Source organism: Daucus carota, chromosome 3 (assembly GCF_001625215.2).
Source record: "Daucus carota subsp. sativus chromosome 3, DH1 v3.0, whole genome shotgun sequence".
Lineage (NCBI taxonomy): Eukaryota > Viridiplantae > Streptophyta > Magnoliopsida > Apiales > Apiaceae > Daucus > Daucus carota.
The window spans coordinates 45,367,152-45,387,963 of record NC_030383.2 but is presented as its reverse complement, the minus strand read 5'-3'; the positions used below and the strand labels follow the sequence as shown (position 1 = coordinate 45,387,963).

The window sequence follows — 20,812 nt, the reverse complement described above, 5'->3', positions numbered from 1 at the left end:
TAACCCTAACAAGTGATATCGGAGCTTATGGTTAAAAATTTGATCATGTGGTTGTGGACTGTAATTGTGTGACGTGGGAGGCTCTAGACTTCTTGGACGGTATCTATCGAAAGTCTTCCTGACTAAGGTGGTCTGGTGATGTGTCCAGCAATATGAGAGTTTGTAAATGGGTTGCATCGGTCTTCCTAACTAAAGTGGTCGGGCGGCGTGTCCCACAAGATGAGGAACCACAAATGAGTAGTGATGATATAAGAGTTACAAAATTGGCGGTTCTTGGATTGAGGAGAGATTAAAGGTATAACGACTCATGTGTGGCGTGTTTATACTTTGGTTAATGATTTTTTTTTTTGTAAGGTCTACATACAAGTAGATGAATTGTATCGAATACAATAAACCGCATCCGGGATATCTTTCTTTCAAGAAAGTTTATCATCTAACCGAAAGTCATGCAAGCACAACTCCGAAGAATATCCATGAAGAAGATTTGAATTAGAAAAGAATACAAAGTCTTGTCCTTTGACATGGTGAGAATGTTCTCTCGTTGAGATCTGTCCTTATCATTTATCAATCTGTTTCTTAGCTTTTTCATCGATTTGTTTTTCTTCTTCTTTAATCATAAAGAGAGATACAGTAGAAACTCTTTAAATTAATACTCGGTAAATTAATAAACTCTCTAAAATAATAAAATTGTCCGGTCCCAACTTGGGTCAATGTAAAAAATTGAAAAACTCGATAAAATAATAAGATAATAATTTTTCGAGAGATCCCTTTATAATTTTCGGTCCCAATAAAATCATAAATTAATAATTCATAAAAAGTGAAGAAAAATATATTACACTCTATTGAAATATGATTCAATAGTTGTCTATTTTTCTTTAAAGTTCAAATCTATTTGGAGTTCATCTCTAACTTTTCTTATTGCATTCAATAGCTCAGGTGTTGTATTTCTGTATTGTATGAGAAGCCATGCTGTCATATATGATTTGAATACTCTAACACATTCATGTAATTTATATATGTCAAACTTGCTTAAGAATACGGTACACCGAACACATTTATTTCTCTTTTTACATTTAGAGTAGTTACTAATTTACTTTAAGTCCCAAGGTTCGTTTGCTGCAATGTAATTCTAAGAGGTATAGATGTACAGTATAATCGGTTAAAAACTCTTTAAATTAATATTTATTAATTTATCGATAAATTAATAACTCTCTAAATTAATAAATTTCTCCGGTCCCGACATTATTAATTTATAGAGTTTTTACTGTATGTCGAGTCAGAGTAATATAGTGAATGAAATGGCAGAGAGTTTCGCCAAATTCTCCATTGAAAATGAAGAACTAGAAGAAATTAATTACACAGAAGAGCCAACGATTCTAAGTGAAATTGATACTAGGTGGTGCCTTGTTGGGAAGTTTCTTACTGATTCAACAATTGATTTTCAAGCCATGCAACATAAGATGGCTACATTATGGCGACCGGGTAAGGGTATGTATGTGAAACAGTTAGAACCAAATCGCTTCTTGTTTCAATTCTACCACAAGATTGACATTAAACGAGTTTGTGATGGTAGTCCTTGGACATTTGGGAGCTTCCACTTGATCTTTGAAAGACTGAAGGAGGGTGTAGATCCTAGGGCGATGAACATAAATAATCTGGAGATCTGGGTGCAACTGCATGGTCTGGGGGCTGGATTTATGCCACAACGCGTAGTTACAGACATTGGCAATCACATTGGCAGGTTCGTGGAATCAGATGTAAACAACTTTGTGGGAGTATGGAGAGATCACTTTCGAGTCAGGGTCTCAATTCCCATTGACAATCCGTTGAAAAGAAGAATGAAACTGAGGAAATCGGAGACAGAATGGTGCTGGGTGTACTTCAAGTATGAGGCTGTTCCCACCTTTTGTTTCATTTGTGGTTTAATTGGGCACAGTGACAAATTCTGTGACAAACTTTTTGACGTTCAAGGCAGTGATATTGAGAAGCCGTATGGTGCATGGATGCGAGCAGATCCAAAAAGACGCTCTTACACCATGGGAAATAAGTGGCTGAGGGCAGGTGGTGCAACTCCGGTGAACACCACAACGGAGGAAGACAGTGATAAATCAGTGGCCTTGAATTCAGCAACTGCTAACAATAATCCCGGGAAATCAGGGATTGCCACGACAACCACATCCCTTGATTCCAGGATAGCTGTTGGAGTAAATTTAGGCGTACCAGGTGGAGTTCAGGATAAAAATAAAAAGCAGGTGATTGTTTCTCTAGATAATGATTATATTGAGAATGGGATTTCAGAGGAAAATAAGGAAATTACTTACACGGACCCGAAAAGAAGAAGAGTGGCCCATGAACCAACAAGCCCAGATGCTAATAGAGATCAAAGCCCACATGAAGAGGAAATGGCGGATAGTACTTTAGAACAAGACCAGAACAAAAAAAAACGGAAATATGGCGGGTACTGCTATGCAGTCCCGCCTATCATTATGAGTATTATAAGTTGGAACTGCCAAGGCATGGGGCCGCCTTGGAAGCTTCGGTTCCTAAAAGACGTCATTCGTCAACATCGGCCTTCGTTTGTTTTTCTATGTGAAACTTTAAGTAGTAAAGAGAAGATGGAATGTATTCGTTCTCAGATTGGTTTTCAAGGCATGTTAGTTGTGGAGGCTCAGGGAAGGAGTGGAGGTTTATCTTTGTTATGGAGAAATCAAGATCAAGTCCAATTACGCAGCTTGTCGAGTAACCACATTGATGTCGAAATATCTGTTAGTGCTATACAAACATGGCGCCTAACAGGTGTCTACGGCGAGCCAAACAGGAGCCAGAGGAGAAGAACTTGGGAGCTGTTACGTAATCTCTCCAGAGATGCCAACTTGCCGTGGTGTACTATCGGAGACATGAACAACATAGCTTCGCAGGCGGATAAAAAAGGTGGAGCTGCTTACCCACAATGGTTATTGGATGGGTTCAATGATATGTTAGAAGAGGTTGGTTTAAAAGATATGGAATTATATGGCCATCCGTTCACTTGGGAGAGGGGAAGGGGTACGGATGCTTGGCTGGAAATCAGGCTAGACAGGGCTATGGCAACAAGTAACTGGTTTGAGTTATTTCCTTATTCAAAATTATATAATCTGGAAGGATCACCCTCCGATCACAGTGCAATTTTTCTGGAACCATCTGTCTCCAGTCCTGGCTTGAGAAAGAAGAGATTTCGTTTTGAAAATGCGTGGCTAACGGAACCATTATGTAGAGTCATTGTTCGAGAAAACTGGGAATCTAATGGGGTGTCAACAGTTCAACAGAAAATTCAGCAGTGTGCAGAAAACTTAAGTGTTTGGGGAAAAGAAGTGACGGGTTGCTTTAACAAACGGATTAAAGAATGCCATCAGAAGTTAAAGTTTCTCCGGAGAAAACGTGATGAGCAGTCCTTGAGGGAATACAAGGATACTAAACACCAGCTCTTTTTAATATTGGATCAGAAGGAGATTTTTTGGCGTCAGCGCTCTAAACAGCTTTGGCTCAGTGCTGGTGACAAGAACACGAAGTACTTTCATGCTGCGTGTAATAGAAGGCAAAGGACTAATCGTATTGTTAAGCTAAAAGATGATTCAGGTGAATGGTTAGACTGGGAGAATGGCTTGCAGTACCTTATTCAATCTTTCTATGAGGACCTTTTTACAGCTGGTCGAGTGGAGTACGAAGCTGTTATTGATTGTGTTCCTCAAACCATCACACCAGAACAAAATGGGGCTTTAAGTACAGAGGTGACAAGGGAAGAAGTTAAGCTAGCACTTTTCCAGATGCACCCCGATAAGGCACCAGGACCTGACGGAATGACTCCGGCCTTTTTTCAGAAACACTGGCAAATTGTTGGTGAAGATGTGTATAAGCTTACAAAACACTTCTTTGTCACGGGTGAGTTGTTGCAGGGCATCAATGACACTAACATTGTCTTGATCCCGAAAAAGAAGAATCCAATTGTAGTTGGGGATTTGAGGCCGATTGCTCTCTGTAACGTCATCATGAAAATCATAACCAAGATTATGGCCAACAGAATGAAAAGTATGCTTCATGATGTGGTTTCTGATAATCAGAGTGCATTTATCCCTAATAGACTCATTTCTGACAATATTATGATATCTTATGAGATCATGCACTACTTGAAAGGGAAGAAGGTTGGTAAGGATGGGTATATGGCCTTGAAGCTCGACATGAGCAAAGCATATGATCGTATCGAGTGGGATTTTTTGCGTGAAATTCTCCTGAAAATGGGTTTCTCTCAATGGTGGGTTTCTCTGGTGCTTAAATGTGTCACCACAGTTAACTATACAATCATTCATGGAGAGCACGAAATGGGTCCAATTTGTCCAACCCGTGGAATACGTCAAGGAGATCCTCTTTCTCCATACTTATTCATCATATGTGCTGAAGGATTCTCTGCGCTCTTGAGGAAATATGAAGAAAAGAAATGGATTCAGGGTGTTAAAATTTGCAGGAAGGCCCCGATGGTCACCCATATGCTATTTGCTGATGACTCCTATCTGTTTTGTAAAGCAAACTCAACTGAGGCTCAAAGGATTCTTGAGATTTTGGAATTATACGAAAAAGCTTCAGGGCAACAAGTGAACAGAAACAAGTCTTCAATATTCTATAGCTCGAATGTTCTGCAGTACAATAAAGATTCAATAGCTCAGTGGCTTCAAATGGCAGAAGCAAATGATCACTCGACATATCTGGGGTTACCAAATATTATTGGCAGAAACAAGTCAGCTCTTCTTGGCTTCTTGAAGGATAAGGTTGACTCAAGAGTCCGTAGTTGGGACGGTAACTATATTTCGAGATCTGGAAAGGAAATTTTGGTTAAACATGTTGCTCAGGCCCTGCCATCTTACGCCATGAACGTATTCCTTCTTCCGCTAGATATTACAAGGAATATCGAGAAAAGCTTAACAAGAATCTGGTGGAACTCAGGTCAGAACAGTAAATCGAAGCTCAATTGGATGTCTTGGGAGAGAATGGCGAAACATAAAAATGTTGGAGGCATGGGCTTTAGACATTTTCGAGATTTCAACATTGCTATGTTAGGTAAACAGCTATGGCGATTGGCTAGTATTCCTAACAGCCTTGTCTCGAGATTGTACAAAGCTAAATACTATGATTCATCGGATATATTTCATGCTCGGCTAGGCCACAATCCAAGTTTTATATGGCGTAGTCTTCTTGAAGCTCAACAATTGCTTAAGGAAGGGGCTCGTTGGAGAGTTGGTGATGGTTCAACAATTCAAATCCTTGGCCAACCCTGGCTGTTAGTGCATGAGAACCCTTATATTACATCTATGCCAGAACCTTTACAAAATAATGTTGTTGCTTCGCTGTTTCGCACAGACAAAAAGGAGTGGGATATTGAAGTAGTAAAGGATGTTCTGAATGAAAGGGACCAGGTGTGTGTGCTGGCCATCCCTTTGTCTGAGACAAACACTGAGGATCAACTGTACTGGAGATTTGAAGGAATGGGTAACTACACGGTTAAATCGGCGTACAGATTCTTGCAATCTCAGAGGGGTCACTGGAACGTGGAGGAGAATGACAAAATTTGGCAAACTTTATGGAGTATAAAAGCTCCACCGAAGGTTCTTAATCTGGTATGGAGGGCTTTATCTGATTGTCTCCCTACCTTGTCTCAACTTCATCAGAAACGCGTTCCAGTTCAAGTTACTTGTCCGAGCTGCCAAGAGGAAGAAGAATCGATTGTGCATACGTTAGTGAACTGCAGGTTTGCTCGTCAGTGCTGGGCTACTATGTTCCCTAACATCCAGTTTCAAACGGCCACCTGTTTCAGAATGTGGCTACAGGTTATGTTCAATACCTGCAGCAAGGCCGAATATGCAGAGGTGGTAACTTTGTGCTGGTCAATTTGGAGATCACGGAATGATGTAGTCTGGAACCAAAGACATACGAAATTTAATAAAACAGTGGCGGATGCAAAGCAGTACCTTATACAATGGAAAATAACCCAGTCAAGAAATTTTATTACTCCTCTACAGCCGTTCGCAGAAGGAGATGGAGCTGTAGTATGGGTTAAGCCCCAGCCAAACACAATTAAGGTATCATTGGATGCTGTTGTTTTTGAAGATCGTGGTGGAGTTGGTTTTGGTTTAGTGGCTCGAAATTCTGAAGGTCATCTGATAGAAGCAAAAGCTGTGTTTCACCCTGCCATGGTTTCTCCTTTGGAAGCTGAAGCTATGGCTTTTAAGGAAGCGCTAAGTTGGATGGATGCTCGAGGATGGGGGGAAGCTTCTGTAGAATCTGATTGCTGGGTTCTGGTGCAAGCTGTTAGAAGTACGGCAAAGCTCAGATCATATTTTGGCTTGATCATCGAGGAGTGCCGTAATTACCTCCTAAGTCTAAACAAGGTTAATTTGTTTTTTGTCAAACGGTCTGCTAATACGGTTGCCCATCAAGTTGCTAGGGAATCATATTATTTGTCAGGTCGTATTATCGATAGGAGTTCTGTTCCTAAATCGATTCATGATTGTATTTTGCACGATTTGAATGCTTAATAAAACCCCTGCTTTTCGTCAAAAAAGAAAAGAATACCCATGAAGAATGAAAGAAGTCACGAACACCTAGCTCCAAAGTATCCAGAAAAAAGAAACAAACCAAACAAAACATAGATCAATATACAAGAAAATAATATATATATATATATATATATATATATATATATATATATATATATATATATATATATATATATATATATATATATATATAGGAGGAAGATCCTAAGAAAACTCAGCTTATCAAGAAAACCGAAAAACCCACTTAATCACCGTTGATTTTATAATCATAATATAAATTATGATTTATCAAAAAATCAATCAAATCTAATTCACAAGGGATATTATAGTAATCTTGTACATATATTTAATGCATACAATCGGTAATATATTTAATGCATTTAATCAGTACATTCAATAAGATATGCAATTAATTGATTTCCTTTTCTATATTATCCATATCTCAATCAATCAATCAGTATTTAATTTGAATTTCAAATTTTAAATTTGTCGTAGGTAGGAGATCTTTCAACTGAATCTGATGAAATATTTTCTCATTTAACAAAAGAGAGGTATTTCAGTTTCAGTGTAATTGGATTCCTTGAAGTGTTTATATTCATACTAATATGATTTAACCAGATTTCATTAAGTGTTTTGATGCATATTTTTATGCAGATTCTTTTGATGAAAATTATATATAAAAATTAAAATCTTTCACTCGTATTGTTCTATTAAATGTTTTTCTAAAAATAAATATTCCAAAATTTAACTTATACACGAAAAATCTCAAATTTTACAAGAATATTGCATTGCACAAGTATTTATTATGTAAAATAATAAATCATCTTCCTTGGGGGTTCTTGATTGGTGTTGAGCTAACTATAGTGCAAAGTCGTTTCGCTCCTACATATATTCTTAAAAGAAAATTATATGGTCTTACTAATTATAAGTTACTTTAGAAATATTAAATTTTTTTTGTTACATAAATTATATCTAATTTAAAATGTAAAACTGTCTAATAGAATCCATATTTAAAATATAAGACTGTCTAATAGAATCTCCTACATAAAATAGTAGTTTTAATTAATATTCTTTTGACTCTTCAAATATTTTACATTAATATTAATTTAAAGAATTTCAAACTAATTAATATTAAAGAATTCTAATATAAAAATTATAATAATATTTAAAAGAACACTTAAAGAAACCTTCAAATGTTAAAAGCTATACGTGGAACACTTAATAGAATCTTAATATTACTAATCTATATAGAAGATTCTTTAAAATGTTTTATTATTTCTAGTAACAAATATTTATATCGTGCAAGATTCTTTCAAAATATTTAATTTTTTTTTATAATTTATTCATCCTATAATATATTTTTGACACTTCAAATATTTTTAAATTAATATTATTTTGAAGAATTTCAAACTAATTAATATCAAAGAATCCTAATTAAAAATTATAATAATATTTAAAAGAACACTTCAAGAATCCTTCAAATGTTAAAAGTTATTGGTGAAACACCTCATAGAATCTATACATTATTAATATATATAGAAGATTCTCTAATATAGTTTATTATTTTTAGGAATAAATATTTGTATCGTGCAATATTTTTCTAGAAGATTTTATTGTGAACATAAAACAAATTTTTTAAAGCATTTTTTTGACATAATAGTCTTTAAAGCATTTTAATATAATGAAGATACCAGATTCTCTAAGATATTTACGAAGCTTTTTTAATATATATATAAACAAGATTCTCTAAGATATTTTATTATAAATATTATATGTTAAATGTAAAATATAATCAAATATTTTTGTCATTTTTTTTTATTATATGCATTTCGAAATACAGCTTTTAAAAAAAATTGAAATCGTCAATTTTAACAACCATCATTCTTAGCCCGTAAGAACACAACAGAGACCAGCAAAAAAACTTCAATTATCAAGAACTTCTTAAGGAATCCAGTATTCTTTAATAAATTTCTTTCCACAATATCTCATCAAATGATCTCTATAAGGCTAGATGGGGTTAAGCGTGAAAGGAAATGGAGGAATTCAACAGAAGCGACCTAGTTTCTCACAAGGCTTATTTGGTTAAAGAGTTTGATACATAGATGACACGGCGACACCTCACATCAGATTTAGCGAGCATATCCATACGTGTGTTGATGTAGTCCATCCTTATCCGCTCTATTTCTGAAGTTAAGTGATGCTTTTCACCAAAGTCTAGCATCTCCTAGGTCTCTCTTTTATCCCCAATATCACTTTCTCCCACAAGCTCTCTCCCCTGAACTAAGGGAAAGATTGGCAGCTCTAGTGGTTTATCAGCAAGGACAACAGTAATGAGTTTTCTATTCATTTTTAGGAGACCAAGCAAAGGGGCTAAAAGATGGACTGCAGCAATAGTGTCGATTATAAAATCCATGGTACCGACAGCAGCCTTCACTGTTCTCATGATATCACAAGATTTTGTTTGTTTGTTCTAGGAACACAACTCAGAATTGTGTTTATATTAACTGGATTCTTTAATCTCTGAATTTTGATTTGCATCTATTTTAGATGTAAATAATTTCATTGTATCAATCGATTCTTTAAACAGCTTTAATTGATTACCTTATTTAAAAGATTTGATTGCTTTTACCTGATCCTAAAATCATGCTATCCTCTCATTAATAAAATTCAAAGAAGATTTTGTACAAGATTGCCCTTGAAATTGAAAAGATATTATATATATTCCATTTTAATAATCAACGGTATCTAAGAGGTTCCTCGGTTTTCTTGATAACTCGGTTTTTAAAATCTCAAATTTTAAAAGAATCTTACATGGCACAAATATTTCTTATTAATCATAAAAAAATATCTTAGAGAATCTTTTGATATTTATTATTTAAGACAATATTTTAAAGATTCTTAAGATAAAAAAATTTTGTCGGTAGGTAGGAGATCTCTCAACAGAATCCGAATAAATAATTTCTCATTTAACTATAGGAGAAGTATTTCAGTTTAAGTGTAATTGGATTCCCTCACGTGTTATATTCATACTAACCAGATTTCATTATGTGTTTTGATGCATATTTAAGAGAATCTTAGTAACATAATAGTTTAAAAAGAAAAGATAAATATAATCAAGCATGTTCTATAAATATGTGATAAGATTTATTAAACTTTTGTATAACACTCATATGAGATTCTATAAGTTATTTTAAATTGATAACGACTTAAGAAAACTTCTTTCAGTAAATACATTAGAAAACCAAATAATATTAAAAAATTTATTTTCTCTTAATATTTCATTGATTAGTTTTCGGCCATATCTATTTGGTTCAAAACATACAAGAATTTAATAAAACCAAAGATTCTAGCAAAATAAATAATACTAAATAGAACTTTAATATAATACATGTTAAAAATGAATAAAAATTATTTAGCAATATTTAAATTATAATAAAATATTTTTTTGTTATTATATGATAAGATTTATTATTTTATGTATAGACTAATGTGAGATTCTATAATGTATTTTATATGCATAACATGATAACATACAAGACTTTATTATTTATATAAATTTGTAAATAATTAATGTGGTCTAAAATTGATTGTTGTAGAATGTAACTGACCGTTTTTGACCGTCGATTTTGCCATGTTTTTTTTTAGTGTTGGAAGAATCTTTTATTAAAAATATATAATTTCAATGCTAAGAGAATCCATCATAAATATTTTAAATATTGTTGACATAAGTTATTTAATATTTAAGCCCTTAATTTTAATTTATATATTCTAAAATCACTTTTAAAAACACCTTAGAGAATCTTAGATTATAAAATTTAGCAAAAATGAATCATTAAAAAATTACATCTAATATAATTTTCAAAAATTATTGCTATATAAAACATTTATCAAAACCTTGAATTTTTGACGAAATGGTTTTTTTTTTTAAACTTTTTTAAGGAATCGTAATAGGAATCCAAATATGACACAAAGAATAGTTCCACGTGTGATTTAAAGAGTTACGGTAAAGATTAGAATAAAGAATAATTTAAAGAATCTCCATGATTAATATTATTCACTTTTTATGTCATACTCTTTGTATGTTACTATCTTTTATTAAAGGTTTTATTATGTTTTATTAAAGATTCTTTAAGGTAACATAGAATACTAATTAAACATGTTGAACACACAACAGAACCCTTATAAATTATATACTTAAAAAACAATTTGATTCTAATTAGAAACATAACCGCACACTTTTTTTTATAGTTATATTGATAAGCGAATACAATTGAGAATATAGAGACCCTGGGAAACAACCAGCTAGCCATCAAAAGATGAACAAAAGAGAATCCAGGTTGACAATAAACATAACTAGAATACAAACTAGAACACCTAAAAACTAACTCAAGATCAACTTCCACCTTAGTAAAGAACATAGTATTCTGAGGAGATCATTTAGAATCATCGAGGCTTTCCACCTCGTGGAGAACCTGATCAACATCCATCAAGTCTTTACTCATGTTGCAGAGAATCAAAAGGGAGGACCTTCGAGGAAAACAAAAGCTCTTCAGAACCTAGATTAGAATCCTCTGAAATGTTTAGATCGTGGAGATTCCTGAGCATTTTATCCTCTAGCACATCTTGCGCATTTTATCCTTCAGACTTGGGAACTCATAGAAGAACCAATTTTCTCATCAATCAGTCTTCCGCCTCGTTCTTCTTCTTCCCAACTTCTTCCTATTCCTCTTCCAACAACTTTCAACATTCCTCATCAGCGTCCCGTGCCTTCTTCTGAGCTTCATTTTCCTTCATTGCTTGCAACTTCAAGGGATTATAATATGCAACATCCAAGAAACCCACCCCATATCCGACCAATTTAATCAGACTCACTTGATCCTTATCACCGATCACGAAAAAGCAATCAACAACCAATTCTTACCTACCCCACCAACATTCATGATCAATGCGGACGTATTCTGAACAAGCAAAAACACGGCAAGATCGAGAGCAAATATACAACTTGAATCAGTCCCAAAAATCCAATAATCAAAATGGGAACTCGAAGTCTACCCCAACAATGGAACTCAACCATCAACAAGGCACTTCCTTTGTCCAACTAAAAGATTGCCCACGATTTTCTTTAAGAAGATAGGTTTTACTCGAACCAACAAAAGGCCGGTGTTGTTACGGAGATTCTTCTCCGCCATTGAATTCCTGAAAAAGATTGGACGCTTCTGGAGATTATACGAATGTGATAACAAGTAAATTTTGTAAAAAAGTTCAAAGATTCATGATAATGAGACGTAGTATAAACCTTGAATTGATGGAGCATGGTGTTTTAACGTGGCTGTCTTCTTCTTACGGTGAGAAAGATTCTTTTCAGAGGAAAATATATGTAATGATTTTCAGACTATTTTGTGCTTTGATTGAATTGTGGAACATGCCAAAAATAAGAGATTGTTACTTAATCAGCAACAGATTCTTTACGATTTTGCCCCCGTATGTATTAGATTAGGATATATATTTGATTGATATTAATATAGGAAATGATTAAATATGACAAAAATAATCAACGGTATCAAAGAGGGTTCCTCGGTTTTCTTGATAACATGGTTTTCTCTGGAACCTCACTCTATATATATATATATATATAGGAGGAAGATCCTAAGAAAACCTAGCTTATCAAGAAAACCGAGAAACCCACTTAATCACCGTTGATCTTATAATCACATTCTAAATTGTGATTTATCAAAAATTCAATCAAATCTAATTTATAAGGGATAGTTTAGTAATCTTGTACATATATTTAATACATTCAGTACATTTCCTTCTTCAAAAAGATTCGTCAAAGATTTTTCTTCTTATTCACTATTTCTTTCTACACAATTCACACATACCATACTTGAACAATCAAGCTTCCATATATCAGCTTTATTCATTAACTCTCATTGATTACGTACATTATAATTTATAGCTTATAACGTGCATTAAATACATTACCTAGTTGAATAAGTTGCAAGAAAATTATATTAATAAATAGTTTTTCTTTTGTCAAACATTAGATTCTAGGTGTTCAACAAGATCTTATTAACTATAATATATTTCAAAATATATTAAAATTCAGTATCTCATTTATTTAAATAGTAAGATTTAATTATTAAAAATAATAAAATATCTTAGAGAATCTTGTGTAATAATGGTATGATCATTCGGAAAGAAGAGCAATTAAATAAGACCAATCACACATTATATCATGTTTAAATGGATAATTTTTATGTCAACTAATCAATTAACCAATTAAAATAAATTCAAATTTGATTTCAAACTTCAAAAATTAAAAAATTCATGTCTAAAAGATTTAAAATAAACTTTTTTACATTATACATACATGTTGTATTATACTGTTTATAATTAGATATCATAAAAAATCTTGTGTGTGTATATTTATATTTAAAAAAAGCAAGTAAAAAAAATAAAATTGGTCGAATATCTTAGAGAATCTCACCATTGGGTTATAAAAGCATGTCAAAAAAAATGATCGAATATCTTAGAGAATGTTGTTTATTTATTTTGTGTTATCTTGTGTATGATAACGAATCTCTTACCATTGTTATAACGGATCATCTAATACTTTTGTTTATTACGATCTTTTAAGTGTTTTACTAATAAATTTAATATTTTCCTAAGATTCTCTTAAGTGCTCTATTAATTTAAAATAATTTTTTTTCAAGGATCCTTTCAAGTGTTTTACTAATTTACTAATTTAAATTAGTAAAACAATTTAAAGAATCTCAGAAAATCTCTAAGATATTTAAATAAAATAAATGTTTTCTAAGATTCTTCAAGTGTTTTACTCATTTAAATATATTTAAGATTTTTCTGAGATTCTTTTAAGTGTTTTACAAATTAAAATTGAATATTTATTTTAAGATTCTCTTAGGTGTTTTGCTAATTTAAAAATATTTAAAATTTTCTAAGATTCTCTTAAGTGCTCTATTAATTTAAAATAAATTTTTTCCAAGATTCTTTCAAGTGTTTTACTCGTTTAAATATGTTTAAGATTTTTCTGAGATTCTTTTAAGTGTTTACTAATCTAAATTGAATATTTTTTTATGATTCTAACTAAGTGTTTTTCTAATTTAAAAATATTTTAGATTTTCAAAAATTCTCTTAAGTGTTTCACTGATTTAAAATTATTTAAAATTTTCTAGGATTCTCTCAAGTGCTCTAATAATTTTAAAAAAAAAAATTTAAGATTTTTCTGAGATTCTTATAAGTGTTTTAGTAATTTCAATTGAATATTTTTTTCTTGAATTCTCTTAGGTGTTTTTCTAATTTAAAAATATTTAAGATATTCTAAGATTCTCTTAAGCGTTCTATTAATTTAGAATAATTTTTTTTTTCTATGCTTCTTTCAAGTGATTTACTTATTTAAATATATTTAAGTTTTTCTGAGATTCTTTCAAGTGTTTTTTTGAGTTCAGCTATTCTCACAAGTATTCCTTATTCTCATTGTTTTATTGTATTCGGTATCTACGATTACTCATCTCAGTTGACTTCTTTCCTGAATCCTCAGATGAACTCAGTATGTAGCTTCCTCATTTAGACTAACAAATCTATTCTTCAACACATCGATTATGTTATCAAAATGATATCTTAGACTAGCAGCTGTAAACAATTTAAAATGTTGCAACTGTAGGTTGTCTATTTCATCAACTGATTCCCTCATGTATTGGTATTATACCACAAGGAAAGGAACAGATCCAATAAAGCATTGTCTTGACGGGATTATAATCCACTGATCAAAATTATCACCAAGACATTATAATAGATACCCACACCACTTATATTTGAAGCACTAATCCAAACCACCAGAATAAGATAGAATCTTCAACCACACATAAAGTGTTATGGAACCCTTATTGGAACATTGGCGAGGACAATGAGAAAGTTCAATTTAAATTCCAAGTTAATCAATTCCGATGATTTGAGAGCATCACATATAACTTCTGCAAAAATCTTATGATCATACATATAATCTTTGAACTGTGATCTCCAAACATCTGTATACTCTGTATTGTGAGAATTCTCAAACAGTAACTCCCCTTTTGGCAAGTCAAGTACATTCTGGACATCATCTTATGAAAAGTTTATAATATTCTCACCAATTGAAATGCTTGAATTGGTTGAATTGTAAGACTATGAAATCAAAAAACTCAAGGGTTGAGGGTACTCCTTGATGTTGAAAAGTAGAACCTTTTCGAATCCAGTCTCCAAAACCCATTGCCTTTGTGCTTCTGAAAGATTGTCCATGATTCTCTTTAAGAAGATAGGTTTGGCTCGAACCAACAAACGGTCAGTGTTCTCATGGAGATTCTTCTCCGCCATTATATCTCTGAAAATGAAGCGAGGCTATTTTGCGATAGTTTGAAAAGGAATACAAGAGCCACAACAATTAAATGGTATGAAGAAGATTTAAGATTGATGAGAATGATATGTCGTACAAACCTTCGATTGATGAATCACAGTGTTTACACGACCTCGTAGCTTTCTCTTGCTTACAATTCTAGTGGTTCTTCATCACAATGTATATATGTAATGATCTGATATGTAATAATTTGTGATTGGGTGCTTTGATTGGATTTTGGCAGATGCCAAAATTATAAGATTTCTAATGAATCAAAAAAAGATTCCTTACGATTTTGCCCTTGTGTGTGTTAGATTTTGATTGAATTTAATTTGAAAAATGATTTTATATGACAAAAATAATCAACGGCATCTAAGAGGGTTCCCCGGTTTTCTTGATAATTTGGTTTTCTCTGGAATCTCACTCTCTCTCTCTCTCTCTCTCTCTCTCTCTCTCTCTCTCTCTCTATATATATATATATATATATATATATATATATATATATATATATACTTTGGTTACTGATTGTAATGTCTTATATTATCTGTTTTTGTTATTAAATGTGAAGTTAAAGGTATTTGTGTACTACATGCAGGCAGATTAATCCTAACACTTAGGGAGCTTGTTAATCACTACCATAACTTGAAATTTTTGGTCTATTTCAGACACATTCAAAGCATAAATCAATATCTCAAACTCATACACCTGTTCTTTCATGAATCTATAATCCGTCGGATTAAAGTTAAGAAATCGAGTCACAAAATATTTTTTTCTGACCTTGTGAGTCTATATTATGTGTTTGCTAAAGTTATCCCCATTCTAATTATATTTATCATAATATATTTCACACTTTAATTTTCAATTCTAGATGTTTTCATCAGGGACTAGTTCTGATACATGCCATCAGAATTTTAGTCCTGACCCATCAGGATTTATTTTTTGTGCCCCCATAACATCAATTCTAGCTCTGTACACTACCATTACACATGTAGCTATATAAAATCCTAAAATTGTGTCAGATATAAAGTTAAAAATTTTCTTTCTTTCCAATTTTTTCACAGTCGAATAGTTTTGTTGTAATTCTATTGGACATATATTAAAAATTATATATGATATTATTTTGATTTTATTCTTTTGAAAATATAACTCACAAGTATATACAAACAGATCCATACTGACAGGGACGGATCTAAGATTTAGTTAAGTTGGGGCAAACAATACACAAAAAAAAAAAAAAAAAATCATTTTGAGGAGGCTAAATTATCCAAGACGGTAGCAAAATATGAGCATTGATCTGGTTAAAGTTATGTGATGTGTTTATACAATCTGCAAGTAAATTTGGTATTGATAAACACTTGTAACAGCTGCTCTTGCAAAGATTTAACTAAAATAGGAAGATTTGAACCTGAATCTTCATCTTCTAAGAGAGACCAACACCCGGGACAAAACTAGGGATGGGCATCGGGTCACTTCGTGTCGGGGATTGCTATATCCGGTCCCAATCCCCGAATCCAATCCCAATACCCATCCTCAGCCCGATCTCCATCGGGTATTATTTTTCGATCCCCATACCCGGCCCGATCGGGATTCGGGGATACTCGCGGTGATTCTGAAATTTTTAATTTAAATCAAAATTTATATTTGAATACTTAAATTCATAATTCTGATTAGTTTTTATTATGTCTAATTAATACCTAATTTTTAAATTTAAACAAATCTTCAATGATTTAATTATAACATGATAGAATTAAGTATTAAAAATTATTTCAATAAACAGGTGATGTGAAAATCCATGACGGAAGTTGCACATAAAGGGGTATATAAACATATTAATAAATAATTATAATATATATATAATATAATATAATATAATATAATAATCGGGTCGGGGATCGGGTCGGGGATCGGGTCGGGAATCGGGGAAAATCGGGCAGGGGATCGGGGATCTGGCCGGGGGAATGTGAAAAATCGTACCCGGCCCGATCCCCGATTTTTTTCCAAAGTCGTACCCGTTCCCCGGCCCGTACCCGAAAAAAACTCCGAATCTCCACACCGAATCGGGTCGGGATCGGATGGGTCGGGATTAATGACCATCCCTAGATAAAACTACACATTCTAAAATTTATACAACAGAGATATTAAACTATTGAGCATTCGTTTGGTTCGAAGAGTGGTATCGGGTTGGAATGAGGAATCGGGTTAAGCTGGTATGGGTTTGAGGTATCATATATGATATCACGTGTTTGGTTGAGTGCTGGAATCAATATATGCAATATTTGTAAAAAATAAGTTATTAATTTATATTAATTGAAAAAATTAATAAAATTATTATTGTTATATATTTGTGCATCATTGATTTAATTTTGTATAAAACATTAATATTTGATTACTTAAATAGAGACAAAAAAATCAAAAATGAATGGATACCCATACCTCCATCTCATACCCACCTTCCCACCTAGGTATCAAAAACTCATACCTTGGGGGTTTAAGGTATGGGTTTGAGATTATATTTTCACCAACCAAACACCAGGTATGAGTTTGGAATGAAACAACCCCATACCTGATTCCACATACCCATGAACCAAACGACCCCTGAGAGGCTACTAAGGAACTAGGGATGGCAAAAAAAACCGATCCAAATGGATACCCGACCGTTTCGACCCGAATGGATCTTACCGAACCCGATATTTTGGATTTGGATTTTATTTTTAGACCCGAACGAGTTTGGATTTGGATTTGGATACTAGGTATTCCGTATCGAAACCCGACCCGAAATCCGAATCTGATCCAAACCCGAAACCCGAAAAAAAATCCAAATATATATATAAATATATATATGTATATGTATATGTATACTAATATACTTTTTTTCAATTTTAAATCTGCTAAATTTTGTTTATATATATAGGTAGAGTGTGAATGTATATTTTTGGGTTATAGTGACTTTTTTTATTTAACTAATGAGTTACTTTAAAATTTCATACTCCATATATTGAAGATTTGTGTTTAGAAATTATTAAATACGGTTCAAGATTTTATTAATGTGTAATACTTTATTATTAAAGTAGTTTAGTTTTAAATATAATGAAATTTAAGGGCGAAAAAATCAAAAATAATATTTTTACAATATTATATAAATTTCGGAATTCAGGTTTTGGATAAACCCGAACAAACCCGAACCCGATCCGAAACCCGTGGATTTGGATTTGGATTTGATATGTGAAATCCGATTGGATTTGGATTTTGAAAATAATTTGGATTTGGATATCTCAAATATCCGAACTGATCCAACTCGTTGCCATCCCTATGAGGAACTGCCCAAGCGTGCCTCCGTCCCATCAAACTTTTATATGAGGATGACAATTGAGAAGCTTATATTGTTATTAATGATTTTAAATAAAATGAATAAAATAATAAAATGAACAAAATAATAATATTTATATCCGAACATGGCGCCGCGGATATTATCTGAATCAGCGGATATGTGGAGTATATACGTCAAATCAGTTTGATCAAGTTTTTTTTTTCTCTTTTCTGCTAATGATTGATCAAGGATTCTACACACATTACACTTGAGTCAGGGCCTCAGCGAGACCAACATGTTCTGGGCCGGAGACCTACTAGTATCTCCGGTCGGCACTCGTACGGATTGACCGCACCCCTGCTTTGATGTGTGTGTTTTTGGATTAACTGATTTCATGAACGGTCACTTCCGCCAACTTTTTGACGCTTTTTCTTGATTTAATTTAATGCTACTACTCTCTCCGTCCCCCTGAGTTGTATACATTGGGGGACGGGGACGCGGCACGGACTTTAATGCTCCTGTAGAGTGTAGTTGTGTAATTTATTTTTGAAATTTTCTTTTTCTGAATTAAAGTTTGGATGTTATATTTTTATTCAGAAAAAGAAAATCTCAAAAATAAATTACGGAACTATGTTTTATAAGAGCATTGAAATGCGTGTCGAGCAGTTGAAAAGAAACGTATACAATTAAATGGGACAGAGGGAGTACAACATACTCCCGTCGTCTCGCTCAATAGTTTATATTGGAAGACGGGGGCGCGGCGCGAATTTTAGTGATAGTTCTGTGAATTATTTTTAAGATTTTTTTTATAAAAATATAACATTTATACTTTTAGACAAAAAAAGAAAATTTAAAAAAAAAAATTATAAAACTATGTTTTATAAGAGCCTTAAAAAGCGTGTCGAGCAGTGAAAAAGAAACGTATACAATTGATTAGGGAGTATTATTCTGTAACTTAATTTACGAAAGAAAACTTTAAAAATAAGTTACAGAGCTATATTTTATACGACCATTAAAATGCGTGTCGAGTGGTAGAAAAAAATGTATAGAAATAAATGACACAAATGGAATAATTATTCCCTTACATATTCCGATACGTAAAACTCTTAGTTAAAAATCATTAATACATATTCGTTATGTAAAATATTTAGTTAAAAATCATTAATACATATTATAAATAAAAGATACAGAGATTATGTAGAAAACCTCAAACTCTAATGATAAATTCTCCTTGTCTATACATACAGTGAACCTCTTAATATTAGCTATATTATTCGAAACTCTACATGTCTATAAGAAATCTATAAGAATATTTCATGTCATTTATTATCATATTGAAATGATATATTCTATAGAGTAACAACATAAAATATCAGTAACATACTACCAATATAACTAATATAATGTCTTAAAGTATGTTCAATATGGTTGGTAATAATAGTCGATCAAATTAGACCCGTACCGACATTAGGTAACATTCGCTGAACATGTAAATATGTCGTGATGGTATTGACTATATCGATTGACTATATTTTAAATATAGCATGCTATATATTATCATTTCAAATTTTTATAAATATATATATGATTTCATTATGATAATTGATGACGTAACATTTTCTAAAAATTTAACCATTAAATTAATTTAGAAAAAATATTAGGGTCTCTTACTTTTCGCTCGAAGAAAATGAAAATAAAGTAATTAGGGCAAAAATGAAAAGAAGTATACAAAACAAATTTGAATGTGTGGAGGGAGTGTGTCTACGGGTCCCTGCCATGACGACTCTCCGTCACGAAGCAAGTCAGATGGTGGTGGTGACAGTGTGTTGTTGAGCAATTGCGTGCAGAGAGGCTTATTACATTAAATGTGATACATACAGTACATTTTTGGAGTTACTATACATATCAGAGTATATACTAATCCTTCGATGACATCCCACTGCAACACTATAAATATACATCTATCATATCCTTCCCTCTTGTCTTTTTCTTTTTCAAGCTTTCTTCACTTCTGTCATTTTTACATGAGTTTGAGTACAACAGCTTGCTCAAACTTAGTATATTAATGAGTTAACATCAAAAATATCGTGTGGGCATAGCTCGGGTTTGCATCGCATGTTTTGAACGCAGAAAATATCAAACAAATTCAACCGAAATCACGTGCATTTTTAAGATACAGTCGTTAAAATAAATGGAATCACAGGTTTCTTAGAGGACTGAAAGTTCATAGGTAACCAACATTATTTGACTTTACTAATCAGTTGTTAATTATTTACTGTAACTTATAACTGACTTTGTAAAAAAGATAAACGTGTGCTTGGTTAGCTATTTGAAGCACATAGTATTATGCCATATTAGGTGTGTACGTGTTCCTTATTTGTTTACGGTGTTAGGAGTAAGGACTAAGGAGTATTTTCTTTTAAAAGTTACCTAGCTTGATTTGTGAAGTAACGACAAAATATGTGTAGGACTTGAGAGTTGAGGGTTCTAGGCTTCTAGCAGGAAAAATCAAATTCAACATGCACACTATAA

At 32.6% G+C, this 20,812-nt stretch overlaps 1 protein-coding gene across 1 annotated transcript; it reads left to right on the top strand.

Annotated features, from left to right (window-relative positions):
* Positions 1-1,298: 1,298 nt before the first annotated feature.
* Positions 1,299-6,563, top strand: LOC108212537 (uncharacterized). The gene has a single exon (XM_017384264.1). The coding sequence runs from the start codon at positions 1,299-1,301 to the stop codon at positions 6,561-6,563; it is 5,265 nt and encodes a 1,754-aa protein (XP_017239753.1).
* The last annotated feature ends 14,249 nt before the right edge of the window (positions 6,564-20,812 follow it).

Coding starts and splice junctions, on each gene's coding strand:
- LOC108212537 (XM_017384264.1), top strand. CDS start 1,299: ATGGCAGAGAGTTTCGCCAAATTCTCCATTGAAAATGAAGAACTAGAA.